General features: G+C 51.5%; 1 protein-coding gene across 2 annotated transcripts in view; it reads right to left on the bottom strand.

The window, feature by feature from the left end:
* Nucleotides 1-24346, bottom strand: part of ZNRF3 (zinc and ring finger 3) — a 146395-nt gene that overhangs the window by 11980 nt on the left and 110069 nt on the right. For both annotated transcript variants that reach the window (XM_055549399.1, XM_055549400.1), the window contains exon 3: nucleotides 225-299. In XM_055549399.1, coding sequence (XP_055405374.1) covers nucleotides 225-299 — 75 coding nt within the window. The remainder of the gene's footprint in view (nucleotides 1-224; nucleotides 300-24346) is intronic.

Raw genomic sequence — 24346 nt, 5'->3', positions numbered from 1 at the left:
TTTTAGGATGAGGGGTATCTGACAATGCCTCCCAGCCCCCTGGCTCTTAACCCCTCTTGACACACTCGCTTTGGAGGACAACGCGCAAACATGGGTCACTAATGAGGGCAGACAAGTGCAAGGGCCCCGAAGACCCAGCTGATATGACTGTGAGAAGCCAGGCTAAGGAAGGGAGGTGCTTCTCTCGGGGGCCCTGCAGCCTTGGCCTGGCCCCAGGAGCTTACCTGGTCAATAGCTTCTGGGTTTTCGGACACATCGAAGATGACTGCGGTGGCTCCCCGCTGCACGGCTCGCTTGGCCTGGGAGAGTGAGAAAGAGCATGTAGGGACGTTCCCACAAAGCTGGCCTTGGAAATTTGACCTGTATTCGAATGCAGAATCTGATGGTCACAAACTTATGTGACTGGGAGAGTTACTAACTTTCCTAAGCCTCAACTTAAGTGAAAGTCGCTCAGTCGCGTGCCACTCTTGGCGACCCCATGGGCTACACAGTCCATGGAATTCTCCAGGCCAGAATACTGGAGTGGGTAGCCTTTCCCTTTCCTTCCCCAGTGGATCTTCCCGACCCAGGAATCAAACTGGGGTCTCCTGCCTTGCAGCGGATTCTTTACCAACTGAGCTATCAGGGAAGCCCAAGCCTCAACTTGCCTGTTTTTTTCTTTTTTTAAAGGAGGGGGTGGGGAGTGGGATGGGGGTGGATATGGGTAGGCAACAGTGCCTTGTTCAGTTGAACCTGAGAACTAGATGAGATAGAAATGGTGAAAATAAATAACTAGGTACTCAATTAACCTCTGTCTCCCTCTTCAGCCTAAGCCTTAACATCAGACTACAAACTGACAACCTGCCCCGTCAGCATAAAGGTATTGGTTTCAGTAATTTCTGCTATGAACGCAGGGCCACTGGCAATAAAAGCACATGCCTTTGGTCCTTCTCTTGTGGTCCCCTTCTCCCCATGTCGTCCAGCCCTGCAGTTCGAAGAGCCTGTGACTATGTCCAAAGGAATCTCAAAATGGTCCGTTTTAATAACGGACATGAGCTGAAGACCTTCGGAGATGCTGTCGGGTGGGGGGAAAGGCTAGGAGAAATAATTGTAAATGGGGATTTAGAGCTGTTGGCTGCCAAACCTGGCCACACATCAAAAACCACTTGGGGAAGTTTGTAAAGCAGATTTCCTGGCTCAGACCACAGAGCCTGATTCAGCAGGGCTGGAGTGAGGCCCAGGAAACTGAGTTCCGAAAGTTTTCTGAGGATTCAACCATTTGGGGAACTACTGATCAGAGATGAAATGTTTTAGGAACAAATGAGAAGTGGTGGAATTCTTTTTGGGGGGTGGAAAGGATTCCCTTCCATCCTGGTGAACCTTCTAGTTTCATGTCCAGCTAAGAGAACAACAGGGTAAAGCTGAGGAAGAATCAGACACAATCCTTGCTTTTAAGAACCTGAATCTTGTTTGGAAAGCAAGACTCCTCTAAAGGTGAGGGGCGGGGGAGGGGACCAAAATGAAAACCCAGCCTTCTGTAAGATGGACAAACGATAGCCAGTACTCAGAGGTCAAGAAAGCCTCTATGGGCCAGACTGCTTGAGAAAGAACGAAAGCTAAATTCCTTCCATAGAAATAACCACTACATGGATACAGCATGGGAAAGCAACACTGAGCCTTAGACTGGAATGTGGCTAGGGCAATGCTCCATCAGCCCACCAGAGGGCAGTCTTGCCCCACAGCTGCTACAATAAGCCTGCTCCCTGTACTTGGTACAAGCAGGACAGTGAACTCTGCGGGATACAGCGAAGCCCTCCGCAATTTAACAAGCTCAGGCACCTGAGTGCTGTCCTTGTTCTGCTGAGGACCCCTTCCCGTTGGACTGAGATTCGCTGTACTTGGTCTGCTCTGCCGCTTGCCGGTCCCACCCTGGTTCCCCGCTGGGTGCGCCCCAATCAGGAGGAGCTCCTGGGTGCTGTCCCTGGCTCTTCCAGACAAGCTGCCAATGCGGGGTGGGTCACTAAGTCTCTTTCAGTCCCCAGCCTCAGGTTCCCCACCAGTAAAAGGGGGACAGAGCCTGTGTCATGAGGACTAGTCTCGGCCACTTGTAGAGGCAACGGGCTGTCCAGAGTGCTGCAGAAAGAGCTGCGATGGCTGTCACTGCCTCCAGCAAGAGAGGATGTGATGTCCCTGTGAGAAAGTTTGGAGCCAGATGGTGTCACTTTCCTCCAGAAAGCTGTTTAGGGGCACAGACCCCTTTGCCTGAGGTCAGCAGGTCCTCAGGGGCCCCAGTAAATGGGTGCCAGTCTTCTGCTCAGGGGGTGTGTGAGTCACTCAATTGTGTCCACCTCTTTGCGAACCCATGGACTGTAGCTCCCCAGGCTCCTCTGTCCATGGAATTCTCCAGGCAAGAATACTGGAGTGGGTTGCCATGCCCTTCTCCGGGGGGTCTTCCTGACCCAGGGATCGAACCCAGGTCTCCTGCATGGCAGGCAGATTCTTTAACAAGGAAGATCCTCCAGGCCTTGTTCATAACCTGGCTGCCAGTGAGGAAATAAACAGGATCTCTCGTTCCTTTACTGGCTTTCAGTCCCTGCACATCAGGCAGCACTGGAGGGGACTGGGCATGCAGCTTTGTCTTGCTTGGGAGCCTCAGTGGAAGGCAGACCAGTCTCCTGGTTTCTCTCATGAAAACAGCAGGTCAAGAACATGGAGCTTAAATCCTGTTTATAGCTCAACTGCAGACACAACCAGGTTAATACACCGGGTCCAGGGCACCGATATTTTGTTTGAGAAGACAATCATTCTCACAGTGGCTTACTTTAAAAATTAGGTTTGATGTAAGCTGCTGTTGAAGTAAGGCTGTATTTCCCGCACGCAGGACTGGACACGAGGCGGGTCAGGATTACGTTCAGAACTCACTTGTCAGGAGCAGGCTTGGGATTAAGAATGTTGTTGTTGTTGGGTCTGACTCTTTGTGACCCCATGGACTGTAGCCCACCAGGCTCCTCTGTCCATGGGATTCCCCAGGCAACAGTACTGGAGTGGGTTGCCATTTCCTCCCCCAGGGATTGAACATGTTTCTCCTGCTTTGCAGGCCAATTCTTTACCACTGAGCCACCTGAAAAGCCTGGGTTTAAAAATAGGCCATGAATGATCTACACTTTGAAAATGACACATTGATCATACTATTCCCAAAGCAAATGAAAAAACGTATTTGGTCACACAGTTCCCCCTCACCCCCACATTTTCAGTTTGAAAATGGATGTGGTGTCCTTGAACGCGTGTTCATGTGTTAGATTTTTCACCTCTTCTGTAGTCAAACTTGGGCCGGAGAGTTATTTCAAAGCCTCATCTTTATAAAGTCACACACCCAAATGTCCAAATTTCTCAAAACGAGGCTGTTTCAATGGATGTCTAGGGAAGATGCCTTCTGGTGGATGCTGCTAGACAGTCATTGTAGCTGAGCTTAGCTGGAGAGGGCAGTTACCCCTGATCTGTGCACAGACTAGATTAAGAAGAAGAGCTTGAGAAGGGCGTGGGCAGCAGAAAGCAGGTGGGAGGACCAGGCCAGGCCTCCCAGAAGCAGCCGAAGGCCTCTGCCCACCCTTCCCCGCGCCCCACTCACACGGGCATGTTCCCACCCTCCATCACTGCGGCTGCTTCCACCAGGCCGGCACAGGTCGGCCCCAGCCAGCAGGTGACCACAAGCCCCATAGCAGGATGTGGACTAAAAGGCTGTCACGGTTCCTTATTTACCTTTCCAGGCCTGCTAGACCCGAGGCGACAACGTCCACAGCCACTGAGACATGTCACAAAAGCGCCAACATCTGCAGACTTACGTCTTGCAGAGTACAAAACGTCAAGCTCTAGAAGACAGGATCGTACGTGACTGGCACTTACTGCAATGCAAGACCCCTGTGGTTCTTCAGTAAACACTTATTCTGAATGAGAGCAAGTTTGCCTGGGACTGTGCTCCAGGGTTCCTGCTCCCTGAACGTGGACTGTCGTCTTCCCCCAAGGAAGTGCTTCTATCGATGTGTTTGAGTCTTGAATTTCCGGATGCATACTGTGCATTCTGCTAATAGTCCCACTGCCACCTTATGGGTGAAGAGACCCACAGCCTAGAGTCTGCTTGGGTTTCGATTAAATTCAGGAATTCCAACCAGGGATGGACCTGGCACTGACCCAGAGTGTGCAGTTACACCCAGACTGGGTTTGGGGCCTGGTCCTACACCACATAGGGGCTTCCCAGGTGGCTCAGTGGTAAAGAATCCGCCTGCCAATGCAGGAGCCACCGGAGATGTGTATTTGATCCCTGGATCAGGACGATCCCCTGGAGGAGGGCAGGGCAACCCACTCCTGTGTTCTTGCCTGGGACCATCCCATGGACAGAGGAGCCTGGTGGGCTACAGTCCATGGGGTAGAAGAGTTAGACATGACTGAGCGCGCACACAGACTCCCACCCCGTAGCTCCCCTGCAGAGCCCCTGGGAACAGACCGCTTCCCTGTTTCTTCATCAAGATCTGGATGTGGCATCCCCAGTGCTTAAACGTTATTGTAGGAAAACTTTCCGTGGAATACAACCTGAATCGGAAATAACCCAAAAGATGGCCCACGATCTCTTCTTTGGCCCTCACGCCTGACCAGAGCATAAGCCAGGAAGCTGGACTGTTAGCACTGATACAAAGACTTGTATCTTCAACCTCTTACAGGAAGTTCTGATATATGGGGGCTTCAAGCAGACTTTTTCTTTATTTGCCTCTATTGAATATAAGTCTGTGTTCTGGGTTTGGTTTTTTTTTTTTTTGCACTTATCATAATCTTCCAACAAGTCATTTAAAATTTTTTGTTAATATCTTTAAGGCTGTGATAGATCCCTTCAGATACCCCGCTCACTCATATCTTTTTGATATTTGGGCTATTTCAGTTTTTTTATTCTTACAGTTAATGCCATGTTGAATGAATCTTGGCTTACACTTCCAATTCTCCTAGGATGGAGGCCCAGGGCCAAAGAAAATGAAGATTATTAAGAATCTTTATACAATCCACATAAGATTTTAATGCTCCTCTTTATAAACCCACTCAACTCTTAATTTATCTGCATCAAGGACAAGATAGGATGACAAGGACAATAAAAGACAAATTTGGGTCAACAGATTTAACTTCTGGATAAAGTCGCACATTGGGGAGCTGGCTAGGAAGGAGGCTGGCAGTCTGAGAGTAACCCTCCAGGAGATACTTCACACGTGTAAAGACCTCCAGAGTGAACTATAATCTTACCTAGCCTATTGATGTTCAAGGTCAAGTTCATGTGCAAAGCCTCCCACGTAAGACTGGTAAATGCTTCTCTTTAGTCAGAAGCAGCTCTTACCCCTGAGCTCTTACTCCTGGTTCTAATCTATAAAGATTTCTCCTCTGCCACTTATCACTTTCTATGATGCATTTTCCCCTGCAAAGGTGACCATCTTTAGTATTTTTGCAATTAATAAAAGTGACATGCTTGACATGAAAATTCAAACATAACTCAGAAGTTGAAAGCAAAAAATAACCGACTTAGTGCCTCCTCAAATCCCAGCTTTATAACATAACAAGTGTGGTTTATATCCTTCCATGTATGTTTTTTTAAAATTCATGTATCAGCAGGCATAAAATGCGTATGTATATACACACTCACATATGAAAATACACTTAAAAATAAATTGGATGTATATGTTTTAGAATCTGTTCTCAACTGTTTTCCCCCTTATCTCAACAATTTACTCAACAACCTTATATGCAGTGATGCAGAAAAGCGTTTTTCTTCTTACCAGCTACATATAGTCTTCCATCACACGGTGGACCGCCTCTCTGACAGGCATTTAGGGGCTCTCTGCCTTTTCTCCATCAGGATCAGTGCTCTATGTACAGTCTTGTACTCACATTCTGGTGGCATCCACTCCTTACATCACTACACGTGGTCCTGCGGAGTCAGACTGCGCTAACATCTCACATGTAATTGTCTTGGCTGGCTGCTAGGCTCACCTGCCCTGGGGTCTGTGGAGCCAGGACGTACATCTGACCCGTGTCGGTGCCCGGAAAAGCCTAATAGAGCAGACTGCCCTGGGCGGGCGCAGCCCATACTCGACAAATTCACATAGTAGGCAGCGGCAGAGTTTAATTCTCTTTGTGGTGCCATTTATGACTTTATTCGTTCGATGGTAGTAATTAACCAGTTACTGTGGGTGCTAGGCCGGGAGGATGAACACGGTGAGCAGGACGGTGGCTGCCCCGTCCTCACGGAGCGTCCGTTTCACCAGCAGTGTTGGGGCGGGCCTCGCTGAAGAGCCTTGGGGGAGTTGTAACGAAAGGTCTGAGTGTTCTGTTCCGAGGGCCAATGAGTTAGAAATGACCCGCCTGGAGCCACCGATCCCACGTTCCTATAGTAGGTCTCAGGGGATGAGACACTGTCCTGGTCAGCGTCCTTTGAGAAATATCGCATGTGCTAAGGCTCTCAGCTACCTGGCAGCCCTAGAGTTTTCGACACAGGACCCTTTCTGCAGCAACTTCTGCCCATACCTTTCCTTCCACAGGAGAAGCTTTGGGACCCAAGGCTCTGTGCAAACGGCTGGCTCAGGTGACAGGAGCCTCACTGCCTAACTACTCCCTGGCTCTTAACGCATGGTCGGAGGGGGAGGGATGGGCCAGAATCTACATTTTGACCTGGAAGACAATGTCTAAAGGAGGTGGTCCCTGGTGTGAAAACACTCAATTAACAGTTGACCCTCAAATAATGTGGGGGTTAGGGCGCTGACCCTCTGCACAACCGAAGGGAAATCGCCATGGAACTTCAAGTCACCCTCTGTATACTCGGCTCCTCAATCTCCAAGGTTCCTCCATGTCCATGGTTCTGTGTTCGCAGATTCAAGCCCCTGGGTTATGCAGCATTGTAGTATTGAGCACTGAAAACACCCATGTCTAAGTGGACCCATGTTTCACACCTGTGTTGCTCGAGGGTCAGCTGTATACAGTGCAATGTGACAACTACTTAAGAAGGCCAAGTGTGTGCCAGGCACCCCAGGAAGGATCCAAGCCAGGACCTTCTAGAGGCGTCTGTCTCCACACACCTGCTGTTGTCCTGGGAGGGGGAAGAGATCTCGGTTGGCAAGCAGCAGGGTAAGGGCACTGAGGTCTCCCCCTTTCTTACTCGAGTGTTCACGTGCAGCCCTCCTCCAGCATACACAGCAGTATGACCCACAGTGGCAGAAACCACGGTCGTGGGGAATCCAAGATGGCACCAGAGGCCCAGGGCTTAGTGCCCACGACCTGGCAGCAGCTTCCTGCTTCAGCGGGTCCCTGGGTTCCTTCTGCAGCTGTTCCTGGGGCAGAGCTCACTGTTCCAGCTCAGGCTAATAGAGGTGCATGTGCCTACCCTTCACGTGGTCCTGGCCTTCCTATGGCCAGGGCTCTCTCTGGAGAAAGGTGCCCCACGAGCGCCGTCCAGGGGCCAGGCTGAACCACACCCCTTTGCCCTCACCCCGATGCTCAGCCGCTCACCAAGTTTTGCTGATTCCATCTTCCACATCCATTCATTGTTTTCCCAGCCCCATTACTGCCATCCCGTACCGGACACTAGAGTTCTCACGTGAGTCACAACCACCACCCCCCTGGGGGCTCCGTAGCCCACCCCACCTTCCCCCACCGCCCCCCACCCCCCACAGGGTCTCCATGCAGCACAAGAGGGCATTCTCTGAATCGCAGACCTGCCCTGCCCCAGTCTCCTGAATGACTCTGTGATGCTCTTAGAGTAAGACGTGAGCTCTGTTTAAAATGGGTAACCACCAAGGTCCTACAGTACACCCAGGGAACTCTGTTCAACGTCACGCAGCAGTCTGGCTGGGAAGGGGGTTTGGGGAGAATGGATACGCGTGCATGTTCGGCTGAGCTCCTCTGCCGCCCACCTGGAAGCAGCACGACACTGTTAATCGGCTATCCTCCAAAAAATCAGAATAGGATGTGACTCTGCCGGCTTTCCGCGAACTCAACCCACCAGCCCCGGAGCCTGAGGAGGCGGGGCTTCTACAGCTCCTTGCCTACCCTTGCCCATAGCCAGCCGGGCCTCCTCCAGCTCTCACAGCCGCAGGTGCTCCTCTCCTTACCCTGGCCCGCCCGGTCCCACTGGAACAGCTCTTGTGACATCACACTGTCACTGTTTACTTAAAGTGCCTCCCTCACTAGAGGGCAGCCAAGGCCTCAGACTTCTTTCCCGCTCCATTCCCAGAATCCAGCAAAGAGCCTGGCAAGGGTAAAATGGCCTAGAAATGTCTGTTGATTGACCTAAAAAGGATGAGCTTTCGCCCCGGGGGTTAGCATCAAACACGCTGAGCCCTGCTGTTCCAAGTACGGGCTGCGGCTCGCTCCAGGCCACCTGGTCTCCTATTTCCTCTGACTCTTTCCGAGTGGCCGAAGGTTCATTCTCTACCAGATCTTCTCGGAAGTCAGGATCCTCCTCTGGGCAGATGTTGGCGATTTGGTTTCTTATGAGCTGTGGCCGGGTCTTCTGCTGCAGTGCTTGCGTATGGCCCTTCTATTGGTGGTTGGTTCTAACTCAGGAATTATTCTCTCTGGGGAACCTCCACCCCAGTCCCTGAGAGTGGCTCTGCCTCGCTGGGGATCTTTATGGGGTCCCAGGCCTCTTGTGAGCAGGTCTCTGATGTCAGGGCACTCGTTGCATGTGCCCCTTCTACTCCTGGGAGGAATGAAAGCCTCCCTGACAACTCTCAGCAGAGGACAGCTGAGCAAACCACCACCTCCAGGTATATGCACGGGCACAGACGGCAGGAGATGTGCATTTTCACTGTCCTCTCTCGCTTAGGAAAACCTGGCTTTCCTTCCTCCTCGAAGACTGATGGGAGAAACTGGTCTGCATGACACAGAGGGGCAGCGTGTGGACACTGGGCTGGCTGCCCACCCACCCTGCTGTCAAGATCCCAGAACTGGCGGCAGATTCCAAACCCCCAGACTCAAACTTGCCCTTGGGCAGAGCCACGAGAGACCAAAGTGCAGGCTTGCAAGGCTCATCCACCTGAGGCCTGAACCTCCAGGCACGGTCCCTGCCAGGAACGCAGGGCCCCCTAACAAGCCCTGCTCAGGCTGCCACTGGGGCAGGGGCCTGTCCACACACAGAGACCACCAGCCAGATGCGGAGACACCCTGCCTGATGCTCACCAGTCTCTCTTGGCTGGTCCCAACCCAGCACAAACAAGCCAGAGCTCCCCAGGTCCCTGTGTGCCCCTCCCTCTGGACACCGCTAAGTGGATTCTAAAGCTGCCCTCCTCACTTTTTCCTTTCCTCCTCCTTCCCTGTGTTCTCGGCTGAGTGACCACCCAGGCACGGGGCTCTTGGGCTTTCTGGTCCGCCGCTGCGCCCTGAAGCATGAGTCACCGCACGACAGGGGACACTCTTTGCCAGCCGAGGGGGCTTGCAAGGCCCGTCTCACCAAGTGCCCTGTTTTCCTACAGAAACCTTTCATTCCATAGGAAATGAGGTCACACACCGGCGCCCATGGGTAACCGGTGAGAAAAGCCTGGTGCCAAGAAGGGGGCGGGTGTCAGAAGAAGTGGCCAGGAAAAAAAAAAAAAAAAAAAAAAAGACCCTAACACTCTAACCCGGCAGGGAATCACCTGCCGCTCTGCGGGGGCGGGGGCGGGGAGTGGGGTGGGGGGGGGGGGATGGGGTGGGGGTGGGGTTCTGCAGGGGAGGGTTAGGAGGGAAAGGAGGTGGGGAGGGGCACAGAGCTTAGGAAAATACCCTGGTTTCGTTTCCAGTATGTAGGACAGATAGGGTAGTTACTAAACAAAATTTGCAGGGCATGTGTCTGGTTTACTGCCACGACTTGGAGACCCTAATCTACTGCCTAAAGGGAGACCAACGCAAAACAGCTCCAACCCAGTGAGGGGGTGGGTGTAGGGAAGTGGGGGTGTCGGGCGGCCAGGCGGGCTCACCTTCCGGGGGCGGGAGGAGGCGGATGGGGGAGGCGGGTGGGTGGCTCGGCCCGGCCCGCTCCACCGGCTCCTGGCTCCGGGGCTTGGCTGCAGCCCGGCCTGACCTTCCAGGTTTCCCTGGCCGGAGATCAAAGCGCCGAAGCCACAAACACCGCTCAGAACTCCGAGGCCCTCCCCCCACGCCGCGGGGCCGTCTTCGGGGGGGCGGGGGTTGGGGGGGGAGCTGGGCTCCCATCCGGCCTCCTCTGACCCCACCCCGCCGGCCGCGCCCCTCCCGCCCGGAGAAGGTATTTCTCGCCATAATTAAAGTCATTAAGCCCTCCCGGGGCTCGCGTCGGCTGCGGGTTCCGAGCTCCGGAACGAAGGTGATGCATTTTAAGTCCTAGTGAAGATTATGCCGATCTACTTAGGAGACATGTAGCAGCGAGAACTCAGCGGTTAAGTTAGTGGTTAAGGCTGCCTGCGTTTAAATAGTGTTATTTATTCTCAAAATATGTAGCAGCCCAACTTAATTTCTCCTAATTAAAGGAACCGGCAGGAGAAGCTGGGGGCCGCGGCCGTGTGACGGCGCCATCACCAGGTTGGTACCCTTCACGAGCAGAAAACGAACGGAAATGCGTTTCCCTAGATCTTAAACAGAGACATTTAGACCAGTTCCAAGAAACACAACGATCCTCTTTAACACCTTGACGAGGAGCACCCAAACCCGGGAAGCTGTCCACGCCCTCCTGCGCCACCGCGCTGCCGGGTCAAGAGGTGTTGCTGGGTGGGGTGGGGTGGGGGGGACCTCCGCAGGTTGGGTTGTTCCTCGGGAGATGGCCGTGCCTGCGACAGAAACTTCTCGAAGGACTTGTTAGCTGCTATGTCGGGTTGATGAGTTTCCAGAAGCCCCACTTGAGGCCAGATCTTATAAAGTCAGCAACTAGAAACTTCAAAAAGGACCACCCCCTTCTCTGCATTCGGCAGCTAAGGCTTGTTTAATATAAACAAGTGTTAATTAGGTGGCGGGATGGGGCTTAACAACAACAGTGCCTGCAGAGACTGAAGACCCGACAGGCTCCCTTCCACTAGGAGAGCAAAGGCCGGGCTCCTCGCAGAGAGAACCATCAAGCCTGGCAGACTTGCTTCTCAACCTTGGCAAGTCGTGGGGTGCAGGGCAGCCTGCAGGCCTGGGGCCCTGCCCTGGAGATGCCTATTTCATCTGTTCAGAAGGGAGCCTCCCCCTGCAGGATTTTTCTGAGTTTCTCAGTCAGTTTTAAAATTCAGACAAGGCCGAGGTACCACTGAGTCGGGAGCTGCACGAAGCCTCTGGGGTACCTGTCAGAGGCACATTCCGAGGCCTCTCCTAGTTCAACTGAACTCAGATAGGTCCAGAAGCTAGGTAACTAGCATCCCAGGCCAAACTGCTGATGAGGCAGAGGAATTCCTGAATCAGGTGGCAAAATGAAAACAAAAACAAAAAAACCCTAGGATAGTCTGATTATATGTTTTCTTATTTTTATTAAGAGGAAGGGAATCTGGATGAAAGAATTTCTGCATGCCCCAGGCAGGCTTGCTCTTCCCATCTGTGGGGCTTGGGGGGAAACTAACAAACCTTTAAATAAAATAAATGCTACCATCTATCTTGAGGGCTTCCCAGGTGGCTCAGTGGTAAAGAAATCTGCCTGCCAATGCAGGAGACTCGGTTCGATCCCTGGGCGGAAGACCCCTTGGAGGAGTAAGTGGCAACCCACTCCAGTATTCTTGTCTGGAGAATTCCATGGACAGAGGAGCCTGGTGGGCTACAGTCCATGCATAGAGTTGGATGCACACACGCATACGTATCTTAACATATACACCTTCATAGAGACTTGAAAGGCCAGGTTCTAACTGAAATTTCTCCAACTCCTTGGAGTTCATTGTCGGAATGTTTCGGTATGGAGAAAGCTGACCCCCAGGCCCACCCTGCATTTGGGGCGGGGGTGGGGTGGGGCGAGCTTGTGCACATGCGAGGGGTCACCCCAGCCTCGAGGCCAAAGTCCACCCACCCTCCTTGGGAAGAGGGCTGTGCTGCCAGGGTACCCTGCCCTAGAAGGAAGGTCCTGGAGGAGAGAACTGCAAGGTCCTGGAAGCCAGCACAGGGCCATCTTGGGGGAGATCTGGGATCCCAGAAACAATTTAGAAGGGGGCTTCCTCTTGGATTGTCTTCGAGTGGCCAGAAGCTGTAGAAACTGGGCCTCCCCCACCTGGTCTTGGGACATGACTGCCCCAGAGCATCAGACCTAGAGAAGGAAAGTAACCTGTTATGTAAGGGTGAGGCAATGAGTGCTTTCAGACAGCCCTGAACCTGCACAGCACATCTGCAGGTGAGGTGGGGCTAGTTCCTGGTTTAGAGCTGGACAGCCAGTGGTTACATGATACAGCCATGGTATCGTGGGGAGCTGAAAATGTGACATCAGCCTCTCTCCATAATCCGAGGCTAGAGAAATATTCATGGTATCCTGCTGCTGCTGCTGCTAAGTCGCTTCAGTCGTGTCCGACTCTGTGCGACCCAGTGGACGGCAGCCCACCAGGCTCCCCCGTCCCTGGGATTCTCCAGGCAAGAACAATGGAGTGGGTTGCCATTTCCTTCTCCAATGCATGAAAGTGAAAAGTGAAAGTGAAGTTGCTCAGTCGTATCAGACTCTTCACAACCCCATGGACTGCAGCCCACCAGGCTCCTCTGTCCATGGGATTTTCCAGGCGAGAGTACTGGAGTGGGGTACCATTGCCTTCTCTGCATGGTATCCTAGGGGTTTCCAAAAATCAAGCCTGATGGAGATGCATACAGACATGAATGGTAGCCCACTAATAGTTTATGTGTGTGTGCACTCAGTTGTGTCTGACTCTTTGCAAACCCACGGATTGTACCCTGCCAGGCTCCTCTGTCCATGGAATTTCCCAGGCAAGAATAGTGGAGTGGGTTGCCATTGCCTCCTCCAGGGGATCTTCCCAACCCAGGGATCAAACCTGCATCTCTTGTGTCTCCTGTCTTGGTAGGCATGAGCCTTGGGGAAGCCCCACCTACTAACACCTTATGTAAGTATTCTGTTTCCCAACCCCACAGTGAAGTTCCAGGTATCTCTTATCCTAACCCAGCTAGACTCCCCCCTCTTTACAACTCCCTTTACAAATGCCGTGCAGCTCACACAGTTGACATGAAGTGGGGTGGTAGGGTGGAACGTCCTGCTTATGTACAGGTTAGCTGCCTTGAGAGTTCATGACTGTCTCAGTCAGAAGCCGTTCGTTCGGGAGGCAGGTCCACTGCTCTTTAGGAAGTGCAGGCTCACGGATGGTACAGCTTCACTGTGTGGTTCTTAAGCATCTGCCGAGCTTGTTTCACATAGGTCCTCCCCTGTGTACCCTACTGTCGTGATTCCTTGTACCTGTGACTACTTGTATTAGGACTTGAGTGATATTGTTTCATCGTCTCTTAACCTTACACCAAAGTCATTTATAGCAGCAACAGAACCACACCTCTCCCCCAGCCCACCTTGGGCAGAGTTGCCAGGTGCCCCTCAGCTCGGGGAGGGGTTTGATGACACCCCCCAACCACGGTGGCCCTGAGGAAGAACAGTAGCTAGAAGGTGACTTGGGAATGGGTGGCTGACCCAGGTTCTTTTTAGCACTGCTGGTGTTTAAAGAAAAAAAAAACCCAGCTCACCTCCCCAGCTCTGACCGTGAGCACCCGCACGACAGGGATGATGCTAACAGACAAGACGAGAACGCGCCTGGTGTGCGGTAAGCCCTTCAGCGCCCTCTCCATCTCGATGCAGTAGGTATGCGAGGAGTGTCTCCTTGGGGTCCCTGGCCCTCCCCATGACCGCCTGTGTGCAGGCTTCCTCTGCTCTCCAGGTCCCTCCTGCAGGTCCAGTTCCCACACAGAGCAGCAGGCACTCTGCTGGACTCACAGGGACTGTACCTGTGGAAGGTTCTGGAAGTCAGCGTGACTGTGCTGCACACCATGGACACACAGGAACCTCACGGTTTAGGCACAGAACCAGGAGAAGGTGGTCAGTAACACATCTGAATGTTCTGGGAGCCTCTTAAAAACACAGGGTGGGGGCAGGCCCTCCCTGGAGACCGGGGGCCCAGGGCAGGAGGTAGACCCCACCTCTATAGGGCTGAAAGCTCCCTGGATTGATCCTTGGGCACAGCTGAGAGCTGGACTGCCAGACTAAGACCCTGAGGAGGCCAGAGGATGGGGCGGTGGGAATGTGCTTCTCAGCCCTAGCTTACCCATCCCCCTTGTCCACAGCCAACCCCCCAACCCCAGCCCCGGTCCCAGGACAGCCTGATTCCTTTCTCAGTCAGGCTGTTTGGTTTCTAGAAGCCCACTTAGGCTACTGTAACTCAGACCTAAGGAAAGCGCTCAGAAAAATGTGCTTCAAGGCAATAATTGCGCTTCTTTCAATGTCTGGCTGAGGAAATGGTATGTGCCCCACTCCCCCACCAAGCAGGAGGCTCAGAGTCAAAGGTCAAAGGTCTGGGGCGCAGTCACTATCCCAGGCATCCTCCGGCAGGGTACCTGGGACCCCGCAGGCAGCAAATGTGCCAAGGCCCTCATGCAGGGACGGGGGAGGGACTGTGGGCACAGAGCAACCACCTACCCCGTAAGGGGCAACTTTACGGTTCACCGCAGAGGATCTCCCGGGGCCCAGGGGCCTGCATACCTTGACTGGACAGGGCAACAGAATGAGAGTTCAGAGGAGTCTTCTGTGATAATAGGATGATGAAAATTCAAGATGAGAATCTCAAGGATTCCATTTCCAAAGTCCCATTTTTCTTCACAAGACCCATGCTTTCTTGAACAAAATCTTCAAGCACACCCTGAGCCAAGTTAGCCGAGTCACAGAGCTGGAATCCCACCTGCCCACCTCAGATCCACTTCCCTGTGGGAAGTCAGGACAGCGGTGCCGTTGGGAGCCCTTCTGGGGATGGGGACTGGGGGTGTGGAAGGGGACGCTGGCGAGAGCAGCTGAGATAGTGGGGCAAGCTAGAAAACATCATGGGAGTTCGTTTGGCCCAGAAAGGCCATATGCTAGTGTCTAATTCAAAGAACAAGCCTTATAAGCCCATCTCTATAGACCAGCAAGCTGAAGGCCATGTGGAAAGTACACTTGTTTTTCCCCCCAACGCATTCCAGGCCTGGCGCTCAATAAACAGCCACCACAATGGTGGTGGTGATGGAAGGGGAGGGAGACAAGCTGAGCAGGCCTTCCTCAGGCTGAGAACAGACCCGAGCTGGAGGAGAAGGAGGTTCCTGTGCATCCCTACCCGGCATCAGGGTGGCGGCAGCAGTTACTTCCTGGGTCCACGGTCCCATCCTGCCCACCGCCTGGGCTGCAAGGCAGTCGGGGGTGATCACTCGCCTGTGCAGAGCTTGCAGTGTCCTGACTAGAGAGAGGGAGCTGGACCAACAGGGGAAACAAGTGGATTGAGAGCCCAACCATGTGGGACCACCACCTTGAGGGATGCTCCAAACAGGTGCTCCAAAGAGGAGCTGGGATGGGGGGTGGTGTGTGCTGTGGGCTCGAGTGGCTGGGAAGGGCTTTAGCGGCCAAGCTGACCAAATGAAGAGGAAGGGAAGGCTGGCTGGGAGCTGGACACGTGAGGTGCAGGCTGAGGCCGAAGACCTTGCAGACACCATCAAGTCCTATGAAGGGAAGAGGCGATGCTCTGTAACGCGATGGTGATTACACAGCACGGTCCCCCCGAAGCCACCGTGTGAATACTGACTACTACTTTGTTGCTGTTATTCAGTCACTCAGTTGTGCCTGACTCTTTACAACCCCATGGACTGTAGCCCCGCCAGGCTCCTCTGTCCTTGGGATTTCCTAGGCAAGAATACTGGAGTGGGTTGCCATTTCCTCCTCCAGGGTATCTTCCCGACCCAGGGATCCAACCTGCATCTCCTGCACTGGCAGGTGGAGCCTTTCCCAGTGAGCACCAGGGAAGCTTACTGCTGCTGCTGCTGCTAAGTCGCTTCAGTCGTGTCCGACTCTCTGCGACCCCACGGACTGTAGCCTACCAGTCTCCTCTGTCCGTGGGATTTTCCAGGCAAGAGTCCTGGAGTGGGTTGCCATTGCCTCTCCAGCTTGACGAATACTTACCAACTAACTCTCCTTTTCTCTCGGTAGCAGGCCAGGCCCACAGGTTAGTTTCCAACACACAGCGTCCAAGAGCCCCTGTGGTTTATGGACATTTCTGGATCACTAACTGAAATTGCATTTTTTTTCTTGGAGGGGTGCCCTGACCCCTACACAAGGCTCAGTTTGCTTGCTCTGTGCTTACAGGCAAATGTGTAATTCTGACAGTCTTCCCCAGGAGTTATTTACATAACACGTATTTCTCGAGTGCCTACCGTGATGGCCCAGTCATATGCTGGGCAGGCCCCGTCCTAAAGGATTTAATGCCTCTTAGCTTGGGGCTGCAGCCGTCACACTGGGGGCCCTGTATGCGCAGCAAGAAATACCCCTTGAATGAAGGGAAAACGGGAAAGGGGGGAAATAAGGGGAACCAAGGTGCCTGCTGACAGGGCCCACGTGTCTCCATTTTACATCAGACCTCAACTCATCATCCCGTGCAGGGCATACTGCCTCGGAACCCTCGCTCAGCAAATACTAAAACATCTCTTCGGTGTGAACACTCATAGCCGACAACAAATACACAGGCAATTATTGCTTCAAGAAGGCAGATTGATTTTAAAGTGTAGTTTGATGGCCTTTCACTGTGCCAAAAATTGAAGAAAAAAAAAAAAAAAAACAGTTAATGACTTTGAAAGTCATTTATAATGAAAGAGACCAAAGGGACTGTGAACCACAGAAAGGTGGGGTTGGGCTGGATCGCTTCCTTTGGTCAATAATGGGTCGATGACTGTGTCATTAAGAAGAGGACTTCTTGCAAAGGAACAGCTTAATCCCAGGAAAAGGAAAGAGTAAAAAGGTTACATTAAGGGAATCAGGGATAATCTCTATCAATTACCCAGAGCCTTTCCTGTTGGGGAAGTCTCAAAAGAAGAACAGGAAAAGAGCTGGGTCACGATCCAGGTGCTTACGCTTTGTTTCCCGATCCGAGGGCTTGGCGGGCTGGCTTGTGGTAGGTAAGCGGAGAGGGCTGAAACTACGAGTGGGGTGGATGGATGTTCAGTCATGCCCCACTCTGCGACCCCATGGGCTCCTCTCATGGGATCCTCCAGGCAGGAACACTGGACCGGGTTGCCATGCTCTCCTCCAGGGGATCTTCCCGACCAGTGACCGGGAACCTTTGTCTCCTACACTGGCAGGCGCTTTCTTTGCCACTGCGCCATCTGGGAGGCCCATGTAACCCACCCACCCCCACCCCTGAAAAACAAGCAGGTGATCGAAGAATATGCCCGGGCTGGTTCAGGAGGCACCCCACCATCAGGCAGGCAGTGGGGGACTGGCTGGCATCCTTTGGAAGCTAAACAAGTCAAACTGCGTTCCCCCGCGGGAGGCTGGCCGTTTGGAAGGACCAGGGAGCCAGATCCAGACGAGAAGGTGAGCCTGCTTCTCCCGGGCGCCAACATGGCCCAGCTGAGAAGCCGCCGCAGTCCTCACACAGAGGGACAAAGGGAGCCTCTGAGGCAACGCTGACCTCCTCGACTATGGTCCATCTGAATCGATTAAGTGTCTCTCGGTCCTGGAACAGGATTAAAGAGCACCTAGCCCCACGTCCCAGATTTGCAGAGGATGCGGTGACTTCCCGAGGTCAGAGCACGCTGGCAGCGGGGGAGGGCGTTCAACTCACATCCTGTCGGCCCTGCCCCCCACTTCTCTTGTAGCCCATTATGTTGTGTCATGTCTGAGCTTTCCTTTTGGGAGAAAATAAAAACTCAGGGGCGTCCAATGGTAGTTTTCCAAAAATAGCTGAAAGATATATTTAACTGATACCTATGCTTTAGAACATAAGTATTTTGCATATTATCTTAAGCAGTCATTTACTAGAACATTCCTACACTAAGAGGTCTGAAACCAAACATTTAAGGAAAGAGCTGTTAAAAAGAAACCGATCTGTGAAAGGAAGACGGTGAACTGTAATGAACTCGATAGCAGACAGGTGTATGTTAGCCTTAAAAGGAGATGGAGTCTTGAAGTGTCAATTCAAATAATTTCAAGTGAATCGAGTTCATTATTAAAAAAAAAATCCTAAAGGGAGTACTTTTGAAGCAACACAGGGGTCCCCTCATTTCCACCCCATATACTAAATGTGCTTCTACTGGGCATTTGCATAGCTCAAACTTAGAGAGCTGACTGAAGTCCAAGCTTCTCTCAGAGCACCCAGAGCCTGCTCTTCTGACAGCCACACCATCACAAAGCCCAGAGCCCCGTCATGAGAACATGAAGATGGGCTACGTTCAGATTCGACCATGGGCAGGGATGGACCAAGACTCACAAGTACTGGGTTCCCCAAGCCCTGCAGCCCGACTTCAGTTTGAGCCCCCAAGGGAAAGGGTGCCCAGGATCAGGGTCTGACTGACAGTCAGGAGGAGCTTAGGTCTGGGGGGGGTCGCGTTAACTGGTAACAGATGAGGTTATAGATTAACTCATTGCTGGCATTAGTTGGTTAATGTACAATTTGGTAGGTAACTTCAATAGTCCTGGGCCAAGTTCAGAGGGAAAAAAAAACAGCAGTGTTCCCTTTTCTCCTTTAAAATTTTAAAAGGAATAAACTGCTGATACAATCAACATGGATGAATCTCAAAGTATGCTAATTATGCTGAGTGAAAGAAGTCAGATTAAAGAGTCCATATTATATGATTTTATTCATATGAAGTCAAATTAATCTACAGAGGAGAAAGCAATAATGGTTGTCTGGGGACTGGCAAGGGACAAGAGAGAGGGGGCAAGGAAGGGTTTCAAAGAAGCAAAAGGGAACTTTTTGGAGCGATAGAAAGTCCATATCTTGACTCTGGTCCTAGCTTCACGGATGTGTGTGTGTATGGGGTGGGGGGGGTGGGGGTGGTAAAAACTTATCAAATTGTACACTTCAAATATGTAGTGTCTATTATACATCAATAGAGAACTTAGAAGTGGGGCGGGGAGGAGGGGGGTAGAATCCAGAAACATTCTTTCCCCATTATTGCTCTTAACTGCTTAAAAGCAAAATTTTTAAGACACAGATAGTTTTCATCATGTGAATGCTGTTAGCATTAGCTGATATAGGAAAATTCTAAAGCTGGTTTTAAAATTATCCAGACTGAGCAAGATTAAGACCTCCTTCTGATACATCACACCTCAACATTCTAAAACCAATCCACTCTCGGTGAATCTGGATGAATGGGAAAGCTGGACCGGCAGTCCCGAGACCCCCGGGACTCCCGGTCAGTAGGCGGGAGAGATGACCATGTGTAGGGGGTGATCAGGACTGGAGGGGATGGGGGGTGGCAGGCGTCCCTGTGCACTTGCTCCAGCTGCCCACAGTCCTGGGAGTCTAGTGGCCTGAGCGATTCTTTAAAAATTGATAAGGCGGGTAAGAATCCACTTGCCAGCTAGGGGACATGAGGTTCCATCCCTCATTGGGGAAGATTTCATGTGCTGTGGGCAGATAAAGCCCGTGCACAACTACTGAGCCTGCGCCCTGGAGCCTCTGCTCCACAACGTGAAATCCCCGCAGTGAGAAGCCCGAGCACCACAACGAAGCCCCCTGCAACTAGAGAAAACCTGCTCGGAGCAACGAAGACCCAAGCGCAGCCGAAAATAAATTGTTATTTTTTTTAATTCTGGACTCTCTGACTTCCTAAATAGGTGCCCGTGAGTTCACTGTTTCTATCTGACTTGCAGGCTTCCCGCTCGGAGAGAAGTGAGCCAGCGATAGGACTCTATAAGGTTGTTCAGGGGATCAGACAGTTCATGGGTGCGGAGTGCGTGGCATGGTGTGAGCACCCTGAAGGCACCAAGGAATGGCAGCTAGGATCTAGTCTCAAATGAGTCATGGTGCTAGCAAGTGTTGATTGCTACGAATCAGACAATGCTGCTTTGAGAGAAAGGAATTTGAGTTTGGAACTGGGTATATCCATGTGTTTAGGAATCGTTTTAGCTTGCTGTCACGAATACCAGTGGCACTGGCTTTCCCCTGTACCACCTTTAGCTTTCGTCTGGAGCAGAACCGAAACAGTCTCCTCCACAGTTAGGTGAGTCGTCAGAATTTAAAGTGCTCCACCGTGATCTCCCATCCTTCCTGGGTCAATTACGAGTTACACGGTTGACCCAAAACATCAAATAGCTCCTCTGGTCAAGTGTTAACAAGAAATTCACACCTGTCAAGGAAGACAGAAAAGAAAATCTGGCCACAATACTTTGTGGCTCCTGCCATCAGGAGGTAGAGTTTAATTCTACAGTCCTTGGGCTTGAGCTTGGTCCCTATCGCTGGCTTTGGCCAATGGTTGGTTAGCACATGAGATGCCTGCGGAGGCTTGCTAAGTGCCTGTGCATTGGGCTGGCCCTCTTCTGCTGCTGGGAACCCAGGGATGACCACGTGAAGGAGCCTGGGCCAGTGTTCTGGCTGATGAAGACCATTTGTGGGGCAAAGCACTGCTCTCCTGGTTTATCTAGAATACAGGGACCAGACTGTCCTCTCTAGGCAAGCATTTCTCTCCCATTTCAAGGCTCTTGGATGAAAAAGGGTTGCAGAGGCGGCTTTGTGCACCACTGGGCATGCTCCTTAGAACAAGGGGAACTTTGCCCAGAGGGACATTTCTCCAGCTGAAGTCACGTTGCTTGAGATACTGCACCCTGCGCCCCCCCCCCTCCCCCGCCCCGATCCCACCCCCCACTGCTCCCCAACATAAGCCGCCTTCAGCCAGGTCAAGTTCTTTAAATTGGAATATGAAAAGTTTTATTTGAAATTCCTTGGTTAATCAGTAATCACTTAAATGCTAAGAGGTCACTCGCATAAAAGGAACAAATACACTTCTGTTTCTACCACCTCTAACAGGTAATTTGCAAAAATCCCTAAATTCAAGCTTCATCTCAAGTCACATTAAATTAACCCTTGAATTTAAGTCCCTTAAATTAACCTTCATTGAACAAGTGAAAGGATGGCCTCATTCAGACTCTTCCCACTATAATTATTCAGTGTTAGCAAGACTTTACTTAGTAGAACAAAGGAAGTGGGTTCTAGTGCAACCTTTTATTTGCTAGAGCGCCCATCCCTTGCCCTGGCCTTGCTTCTCATTCACCTTTTTTCTAAAAGAGAAAGTTCTCTAGCTCATTACAGCCTGTGTCCACACTTGCATCTACCTTGGGTGGTCAGACACCACATCACCTTCCCAAATGCACTTATCATCGCGGGCTGAGGGGACGCAGGGTTGCTCTGGTCTCTAGATTTTCAGGCGACCGCGAGGTCAGTGCACCGGAAGCTCTGCCGTGAACTGTGGCCATGACTTTTGCCAGGATCACAGACATCATCTAGGGATGGCCAGCTGACCTCTTGCAACATTATTTAATTCAGAGTAGAAGACACAGCTTTCACCAGCCAAGCCGGTTTTCATTGCAATAGCTTGGGGATGTTTTTTTCTTTTTCCCTTTCCTTCCTTCCCTCCCTTCTTAAAGCCACTGGGAGAAGGAAAGAAAAAGTCTGGAAGGAAGGATATTAACCCAAAGCAATACACTGAAACCTAAGTTTAAATTAAAGTTTTCTCTTGTTTTAATATTTATTTATTTAGTTGTGCTGGGTTTTAGTTGCAGCACGTGGTATCTAGTCCCCTGACCAGAGATCAAACCCAGGTCCCCTGCATTGGGAGCGCAGAGTCCTAGCCACTGGACCACCAGGGAAGTCCCTCCATTCAAGGTTTGGTTAAACATTGGGTTTCTTAGGCTACAGTTAGCCATTAAGGAAAAAAAAAAAAAAAAAAAAAAACCCATACAGTACGTTTTAGGCAATTATTAGAATAAAGATTTTACATACAGCACATCCTTTAACAGCACTCACTCAGCACATTAGATAACTTTTAGAGGATCTGAAAGAAGTTGTCACCAAATAATCAAGTATTAATATTTAACAGGATACCTCAAATAAGTTGTTAACTTTCTGCAAGACTCGAGTGCTCTCGCTCTATTACTTGGCAGATGAACATATATGGAAGCGAAGTTCCACTTGATGGTTAGAAAGTGACAGGAATCACAGGAATCAAGAGTGAGGCCCCCCCATGCAGCAGATGTTCCAAAGAGCAGGTGCCGGGTTGGGTCGGTGCAGAGGTGGGCGCCGGGGACGTGGTGAGAGGTGTGGGAACCTTGACTCTGGAAGGCTCTCCACTGGAGGCAGCCTATGTGCAGAGACACTGCAGCCAGCCTCCCACCCGTTTGCTGGTCTCAAGATGCACATAGCAGCCTGTCGTGTGTGTGTGTACTTGCCAGGGGTCTCTGCGCCCCCTTCACCTCCCACCAGCCCCCTATGGGCAAGGGACCTATCTATCCGAGTTACCACTGTATCGGCAGCATTGAGCAGAAGACCTGGGACACGGGATCTTCCCAATGGCTCAGCAGGTAAAGAATCCGCCTGCCAGTGCAGGAGACACAGGAAATGTGGGTTTGACCCCTGGGTACGGAAGATCTCCTGAAGGTGGAAATGGCAACCCACTCCAGTATTCTTGCCTGGAGAATCCCAGAGATGGAGGAGCCTGGCGGGCTACCTACAGTCCGTAGGGTTGCAAAGGGTCAGACACGACTGAGCGACTAAGCACGCACGCATGGGGACATAGGAGCTACTTCATGAACAGAGGAATGAAATCCAAAGATGTAGTCGGTTCTTCTACACAAAAGGGAGCTGCTGTGAGTCGAGCTCGTTGCATCCTTTCCCCACTGCTGGGAGCCCTGGTACATCTTTGCCTCTGGTCAAATGCAGGGGTTGCAGTGAGATGGCCTACAAGCTCTCGTCCCCACCCTGGCTTCTATGCCGTGCGCTGAACTGCCGGGGCTCAGGGATCCCACGGACACGAGAAATCACATAGCCCAAGCAAGCCTGGCACACAGCTCAGGCAGCTCACAGGGTGACTGCTCTGGGGGGACCGGCTGAGGGCATGCAGGGCATTAACAAATGACTTCAGATGACTGAGGGCCATCAAAGATGCCACCACTATTAACTGCCTTGTTTAGAAAATTTAAAAAGCGGGGCGGGGGGCGGGGACATCAACCCTGAATATTCATTGGAAGGACTGATGCTGAAGTTGAAACTCCAATAATTTGGTCACCTGATGTGAAGAGCTGACTCACTGGAAAAGACCCTGATGCTGGGAAAGATTGAAGGTGGGAGGAGAAGCAGGTGGCAGAGGATGAGATGGTTGGATGGCATCACTAACTCAATGGACATGAGTGAGCAAACTCTGGGAGACAGTGACAGACAGGGAAGCCTGGAGTGCTGCAGGCCATGGAGGTCGCAAAGAGTCGGACACGACTGGGTAACTGAACAACATAACACAAAGTCAGAAAAACAACAGGGGTACTTCCAGTGACATTTCTCATCTCTTCCTAGGGGCAAGATTTTGGCGAGGATCCTCGGGGTTAGCCCTTGGATGCCTGTGTGCTTTCCCAGCAGCAACATGGAAATAACCAGGGCAAGAGGAAAAATACAGCGGAAAGATATTTAGGGAACAATATTAAGACTATGAAGACTTTGGCACTGGTTTTTTTTTTTTTTTTTTCCCTTCAGAGCATGGAGATATTTTACCATTATTAGCAATGCTAGGCTGGTCTGGAAAAAGACCGCCACCAGTATCTGGGACGTCGGTGGTTGCTTATGTCAGAGAATGGTGCCCAACCCTGCCCCCGGTTCCTCACGCTAATGGAGTACAGCGTCACAGTTCTCTGTGTCACCGTGCTGACAGTCACACCGGCAATCAAGAATCTGTGATCGAGTTTGGTTCTTAACACTTGGGCCCTCTTCCAAGCCCGCTGTCATAACAAGTTTAGCAGGCAATGGTTTAAGCTGTTTATTAGGTACAAAAAGAAAAAAATAGTCACTTGGTCGTGTCTGACTCTTTGCAACCTCATGGACTGTAGCCCACTAGCTCAGTCCATGGAATTCTCCAGGTAAGAATACTGGAGTGGGTAGCCATTTCCTTCTCTGGGGGATCTTCCCGACCCAGGGATCAAACCCAGGTCTCCTGCATTGCAGGCGGATTCTTTACTATCTGAGCCAGCGGGGAAGCCCAGGTATAAGCCATTAGGTACAAGCTGACATGCAGATGACTGTATTCCCTCTTTTCAGTCTGATACAGCTTTCTTTAAGTTAGCCGTGAGTGTGTAATATGGCGAAGATTTTTTTATAACAAGGGTCAAGTTGCTACCACGTTCTGTCACTTAAGCACAACACTTTTGAAAAGCGAAAAGATAAATCAAGGGCACAGT

The sequence above is a fragment of the Bubalus kerabau genome, chromosome 16, assembly GCF_029407905.1.
Source record: "Bubalus kerabau isolate K-KA32 ecotype Philippines breed swamp buffalo chromosome 16, PCC_UOA_SB_1v2, whole genome shotgun sequence".
Classification (NCBI taxonomy): domain Eukaryota; kingdom Metazoa; phylum Chordata; class Mammalia; order Artiodactyla; family Bovidae; genus Bubalus; species Bubalus kerabau.
This window is presented reverse-complemented; position numbering and strand designations above follow the sequence as displayed.